Source organism: Solanum lycopersicum, chromosome 3 (genome assembly GCF_036512215.1).
Source record: "Solanum lycopersicum chromosome 3, SLM_r2.1".
Taxonomy (NCBI): Eukaryota; Viridiplantae; Streptophyta; class Magnoliopsida; order Solanales; family Solanaceae; genus Solanum; species Solanum lycopersicum.
The window spans coordinates 60,748,337-60,755,502 of NC_090802.1; the positions used below are offsets into that span (position 1 = coordinate 60,748,337).

The window sequence follows — 7,166 nt, forward strand, 5'->3', positions numbered from 1 at the left end:
ATAAATTGAAACTGAGGATATTAAGTAATTAAAGAGTGGGATATTGAGGTGGAAAACATACTTATATTGCTATACTAACCCACTATTGCAAACGTAGCCCATATATTTTTATGCAATAGTGACACATAACGTCAATATATATAAAACACACAATTCTTCTAAGTACAAACTATGGGCCCACGCGTTTTCTAGTGGGCCCACACCACAAAACAACCTTTCCTCCGCCTCCATCGCCGGAGCCCAATTGTTTTATCCAATTTTTTCTTTTCCATTTTACCGTCTTTCTTTTTCTTTCTTCTACTCTCAAGTCTTTTTCACCATTAATCTCAGTAACAAACAGTAGCAGAATCGCTGTATATCCACACAATCTCTCACCCCATGCCAAAAAAATTTTCTGGCATATTACTAAAAGTTTTTCATTTTTTGTTACTATATAATCATACGTATCAATCACTCCTTCTTCTCTTTCCTTATATAGGGAGGTGTTATCCTGAGCTTAGGTCTTATTGTTGAGGTCTTAGCTGTTGAAGATTATTATTTTTATTCTTTTATCTTCTTCGATCGGTTGATGCATGTTGTTTTTTTTTTGAACCATTCCAGTATTTCATGGTTATCTTCTCATTTTTCGATTCCACCGCTATCACAACATCACCTTTTTTGGATTTTTTGTTATTCCAATCTATCGATTGCTTCACTATAATAACATCACCTTTTTGGAATTTTTATTCCAATCTAAAAAATGTCGATGAAACGGCAATCGCAAGACGATTCCAAGTCTACACTCGATGCAGGTTCTTCTGAGGATAAACGTCGCCGGAGTCTGCCTTCTTTCAGCAGGTTAATATTTGTTATTTTAAGTTTTTTATTACGAATATTCGGAAATCGGTAATGGTTTTTTTTTTTTTTGGTCCTTCAGTGGGAGAATGAATTTTGTTGTTTGGTTGTTTAGTTTTAGTTTTACAAAGTAGCGTTTACTATTAATGCGGTGGAGGTTTGAATTTTGTGAGATGTGATGTGAGTCATGAAGAAAGAAAAAATGGATGTAAGGTTGCTTTCAGTTCATCAATGGTGCTAGTTTTAGTAAACTTGAGTTGCTGATAATTTAAATACTGAATAAATGCGTCGTCCAGTACTCATTTATGTGTGCATTTAATTGCGACCAAATGGGTAAACAATATTTGTTCTCTTCTGCTGCAATTCTTTATTGCTGACGGTACTTTTTGTTATTATTTCATGTAGTGTAATTACAGAAGTAATGAATATGAGTAAAGTGCAACATTTTATGGAGCCAGTTTTGGAGCCACTTATTCGTAAAGTGGTAAGGCTATGTTCATTCCTCTTGAATGTGATTTTGCTAATTTTTGTATGAACTTGTATCGTTAGATTAAAAAATTGTCATCTAGGAGTAATATTTAAGCCTGGTCTTGCTGCTTTTCCCAAAATAAAGTGTGTTTAAATTTTGAAACGAACAAGGAGCAAGTGCTTTTTCAAAAGAAAATTGGGAATCCAATGAGCGACACAATATTTTGTTACCTTTTAAATTGGTGATGTTCACATTCCACTTTCCCTATTCTTGATTCCTACTTGTAACGAAAAGCGGTTAGTACCATTAGCAAGAATTCAGTGGATAGTTTCTATGACGACAATTGCTTGTTGTTGTACTTTATTGTTATCCTTGTTCTAATTTCTTGCCAATATTTATTACCAAGGCTCATCAAATTTAGGCAGTTCTATGGTGTGCATATCTTTAATAAATATTATTTTATATGTTGAGTTAAAAAGTTAGTGACCTTTTCAGTAAAATTATCGCTTAGTTTGGTAGTCTCTAGATGCAAAATGTGATAAGCATGTTGCCAAAAGGGGTTTTGGATGAAATTTTAGTGATTGAAAGAAATTATGCTAATGATTTCAGCTTTTGTATAATAATGAATGCATCATATTCTAATGGTTACCTAATATACTTAACAATACTTCATTAATCTCAAAAGAAATGTCCAGATTGCTAATTTAGTTCCAAGATAATGGCACCCTCTATAAAACTGAAATTTTATTTTATATTTATCATCTAGAAAGTGACACAGGACTTGACCTCTCACCACTCTAAAGAACAAGTAACAGGAAGTCAGTTTTATAAGAAATATATAATCTTTCATCACGAAAAGCAGGGAAGCTTATTGGGATGAAGTGAAGACTATTAATTCTTGCTTTATTTAGGATCTAAATTGTCTTTTTTTGGTTTTCCTAAAATATTTAGATTAATTAAGCTAATCGGGAGATGAATGCATTTTCAACTTGAACTTATAGGTAAAAGAGGAAGTTGAATTGGCTCTCAGGAAGTACATGACCACCATTAAACGGTAGGCAATTGGACTCCATCATTCAAATGCTACATCGGCTTTATAGTTTCTTGTTATGACTTGGTCTTACAGTTTTTTCGTATTTGCACCTTTTTTAGGAATTGTGGGAAAGATGTGTTTGCTTGTGAACTTCGAAGCCTGAAACTGAAGTTTTTAGATCTCATCTCTCCCCCAGTATTTACTGGAACTCGCATAGAAGGAGAGGAATCTAGTTTGAAAGTAGCGCTGGTTGATGTTCTTACTGGGGAAGTTGTCTGTAGTGGTCCTGAATCCTGTGCAAAAGTTGAAATAGTAGTACTTGAGGGAGACTTTGACGGTGATGATGGGGACAATTGGACTGCAGATGAATTTAAGAACAACATTGTGAGAGAAAGGGAAGGAAAGAAACCTCTCCTTACTGGGGATGCATTTTTGTATCTTAAGGAGGGTATTGGCTGGGTGAGTGATATTTCATTTACTGATAACTCAAGCTGGACAAGAAGTCGTAAATTCAGGCTGGGTGCTAGGCTTGTCGATAGCTTTGAAGGGATCAGTGTACGAGAGGCGAAGACGGAATCCTTCATTGTCAGGGATCACCGAGGAGAGTGTGAGTTCCGATTGATCTCTTCTTTTCTACAATGCTACTAGTTTTATTAAATGACATATTTTTTTTTCCAGAAGCTGTGAACTCTTATCATTATGTTCCATTACAGACACTACTTGACTTGAAAGGTGTTAGACAGTGTCTATCTTTATTTATCGATCTGTAGTGTCTATCTTTAGGATTTATCATTTGAGATTCTAATTATGATTTTGAATCTCAAAGCAATTGTTTTCTGAATAATCAAGCCTACTGGTGTGGAACTGATTGCTCAATATTTTATAATCATGTGTATGCTGAAAAATTGTTTTTATTGATGAATGATAGCAAAAACTATCTTCTATCACCATAACTTAATTTAATCGTAAACTGTCACTGGAATATGACTTTCAATAGGGGGTATTATCTTGGCACCAAACATGGTTGAAAGTGATTGTTCATATTCAAAAAATCTGAATAGAAGCAAAACTGTGTAGTGTAATATGTGAAACTTCCCATCATTGTTTAGGATTGAAATTGTTTTGATCCCTTGAAGGGAAGAGTGTGGTAGGAATATTTATAGAAAGCGTGTTTAATGTCTTGGGTTGCCTAAAACAAAAAGTGGGTCATATAAAATTTGACAGGGGAAGTAGATGATATCGTGTTATGTGTATGACTTAAATCCTTAATACAAAGAAACATACTTACAGAGAATAAGATATATAGTATATAGGCAGACAATGCTGAAATATTGACACAGGGAAAAAGCACTTTGTTTATATGAGTGAAAAAGAAGTAAAATAATAGTAAGTTCTTTTAGGCAACTATTTAATTTACAAGGTATGGTAATGATGATGTTCTTTTCTATTTGTCCGAGTCTCTGAGTTGTGTTCCCTTTATGCTTCATCTTGAAGTTTGGTACCTTAAATGAAGTGCCCAGTGTTACCATCAATGTCGCATTCTTACCCTTGATTGACATCAGCCATCATTATTGTGGCGTTTCTAAAATATCTTCTGCAGTTGGTCAAAATCCTTATTTAGTTAATTATACTTTCCTTTATTAAAGTTTTTCTCTGGAAATTGTTAGATTTACGTTCCTTATTGTTGGGTGAGACGGAAGTGATACTGAGACCTGAGTTGCTCAAGTACTAGATTTTGATCTTTTTCCTCATGTAATTCACCTAGAATTAGTGATTTTAAAGACAGAAAGGTCGGTCAAAGACAAGCCTTGAGACAGGAGGTGATCTCTTATGAGCTTTTTACTTTGCCTTTATTTTTAAAAAACAGCCATTCCAGAGTAGGAAAGTTGATATTTTTAAACACTGGTTAAGGAGAGTGTAAGCGACTACTGTAGGTATGAAGATATAAACTTAGTAGTGAAAGAATCAAGGAGTAGGAAGATAATAGTTCTTGACTTCTTAAACCTTAGGCAGACTGAAAATAGGAAAAATGACAGAAGAAGACACTGAAAGTATCAACGGTTCCATCTTAAAGGAGAATAAAGTCTCTTTCACCTTTGTATGATTTAAGCATCTTATTGAAATTTTTATTTGGAGGTGGACTTATTGTAGAACTTTTAATCGAAATGTATAATGAATTTGTAACATATTTGGAAACAAAAGCCAAATTAGAATTCATTTCACTGAACTTAATCCTTTGGTTGGTTTCTTGAGGATAAACTTGATAATGATCTGTGCATAACTTGGGTGTTAGAGCTAATGGGTAGTTGGTTCTGCAAAAATACAATGAATGAAATTGTGGTTAAAACTTAGAAGTTTTGGAATAATTCTTAAGTCTAATATTCAATAGAACGTTATTTAACTTATTGCTTTATATGCAGTGTACAAGAAGCACCATCCCCCGTCTCTTTCAGATGAGGTATGGAGGCTGGAAAAGATTGGCAAAGATGGAGCTTTCCACCGACGGTTGAGCAAGGAAAGAGTCAATACTGTGAAAGATTTTCTGACTCTACTCTATCTAGATCCTACAAGGCTCCGGAATGTGAGTGCACTGCATTCTCTTACATATATAAATGGACTTAATGGACATGTCGCTTAAAATGATAAAGCTATTTCTGCCTTGTTGAATAGCAACAAAGATAACTGTGATAATAATGGGCATATTTCCAAATGTTTGTGATTCTTTATGAGCCTGATTAATTCATTCACTGGAATCTTTGATGTTAGTTGACACCTTTGTTTTTCTTCGGCTATGCTTGCTAAAAATTTCTTTTCTTTGATTAACTTGGTCGATTAGTAACCTCTTTGAGCATCCTCTGTATTCCCTTAGGTGCGTCATGATTAAGAAATTTTATTAATCTAGATAAAATATTGAGGTCTCTTGTGTTTTCCTTTTCCTGGGAAATCTTGCAGGTTCTTGGGACGGGTATGTCTACCAAAATGTGGGAAGTCACAGTGGAACATGCTCGAACTTGCTTACTTGACAAGAAAGTGTACTTATACTACACATCTGTATCTGGTCCAAAAACCGGTGTTGTTTTTAACATTGTTGGACAAGTGATGGGGCTTTTTCCAGACTGCCAGTTTGTTTCTGCTGATAAATTGTCCGAAACTCAAAAGGCATGTATTCATAATAAATACGAACAAATTTGTTTTATTGATTTGTTCTTTTTCTTCATATATCAAAGCTAGTATTATAGATATTTATACTTTCCATTGCTCCTTATGGATTGCCCAATGACTTCAATTCTTTATCCTTGCAGGATGATGCTCGTAATTTGGTGATTTGTGCCTTCAGACACTGGGAAGAAGTAGTCTCTTTTGAGGATGAGTCGTCTCTTATGGATTGGGTTATGCAAATTTCCACTGTTCAGTTCCCCTCAAACTCACCCATGGTGGGTACCAGTGATGATGTTTTAGCTTCCCAGAAGGTTAGCAGAAGTGAATATCAGTCACTAAGTGCGTCAACGCCTGATATCATGCCATCTTTCTGTTCAATTGCCGGTTTCAGCAGCTTGGATGACTATGTCTTGCATGGTATAGACAGCATGGATGTTACGTTTGACCAACCATTAAATTTCCCTGGGCAAGACACTAACTCCTTGATGGCTGATACTGATTCTATAACTCCCCCATCATTTTGTGATGATGATCATCTGCCTTTCTTTGATACCGACTATTCCCTTCCCAGTTCAAGCTTTGCTCCATCACCGGATCTACAATGTGCTGTCAACAGCTTTCTTGCTCATAGCAGTTCAATTGTTCCTCTGGATAAAGCTCAAAGGAGATGGAAGATGCTATTTAGTGTTCTCAGATGGTTCTCTGTAAGGAGGATCGTGAACAAAAGAACCATCATATCTTGAAGACAGATGTTCTCCTTAGGAAATTGCTGCCCGATGCAATATTGTGCGCAGTCGTAGAATTTTCTTTAGATATATGTAAAATTGTTCAGTTAGCACAAATCTTGCTTTCCAGTTTTCATTTTTTTAATCTTTGATCAAAATTTGAGTCTTGTGAATGGTATACAGTCCTTGGTGCCAATAAACGTTTGTACATATTAGGTCGATGCGTGTAGATACTGCAGCAGCCTTTGCTACATTATTTATTTTGTGCAGGTGCATATTTCCAATGTAATCTTGTGTTCAATTATCATTATAACACACTAATGAACTTGATAAATAAGGTAGTTGTGTCTTAGATTTCATAATATTATTGTGAAATAAAGAGTAACTTAGTCTTGTGAGAAACTGGAAGTTCTTTGCATAATGAGCCTCGATGTAAACCAAAACAAAACACTGTACAATTGACTTATGTAATCCAGCATCATAGTTAATCAACTAGTGTTTACTGCCTATGGTATGCTGTCAACATATTTTTCTTCTGGTATACATGTTTCTAAAGAACTGTAGTTAGAATTGACGAGTGAGTAATCTAATATAAGTGATGGCTGATCATCAAGCTGACAGAAATCATCTGTTTTCTGGACTTAGTTGAGGTCCGATACGGTGAAAATAACTGCTATTTGCTGGACTTATTTGCTTGAGTTGGAGCTTTGGACCATTTATTTAGTTTCACTAACAGTATTTATTCGATAAATGATATAACAAGCTTGCAACTTATTCAATTAAAAAAAGATGAAGTACTTGTATATTTTCATTGAGCGAGCTATTCAGCTGAAAACATAAACAGAAAATATAGCAAATGATTACATTAAAAAAAAAAAAAAGAGTCCGAAATTTAAAGGGTACAAATTTTAATAAAAATTTTAAAATGGTATATAAAATTTTATAT

The 7,166-nt window shown here is 34.6% G+C and overlaps 1 protein-coding gene across 1 annotated transcript; it reads left to right on the plus strand.

Moving 5' to 3' along the window:
• Positions 1-235: 235 nt before the first annotated feature.
• Positions 236-6,557, plus strand: LOC101256576 (calmodulin-binding protein 60 A). The gene is made up of 7 exons (XM_004236094.5): positions 236-837; positions 1,240-1,318; positions 2,305-2,357; positions 2,456-2,943; positions 4,757-4,917; positions 5,289-5,495; positions 5,639-6,557. The coding sequence occupies exons 1-7, from the start codon at positions 740-742 to the stop codon at positions 6,236-6,238; spliced, it is 1,686 nt and encodes a 561-aa protein (XP_004236142.1). The 5' UTR covers positions 236-739; the 3' UTR covers positions 6,239-6,557.
• Positions 6,558-7,166: the final 609 nt, after the last annotated feature.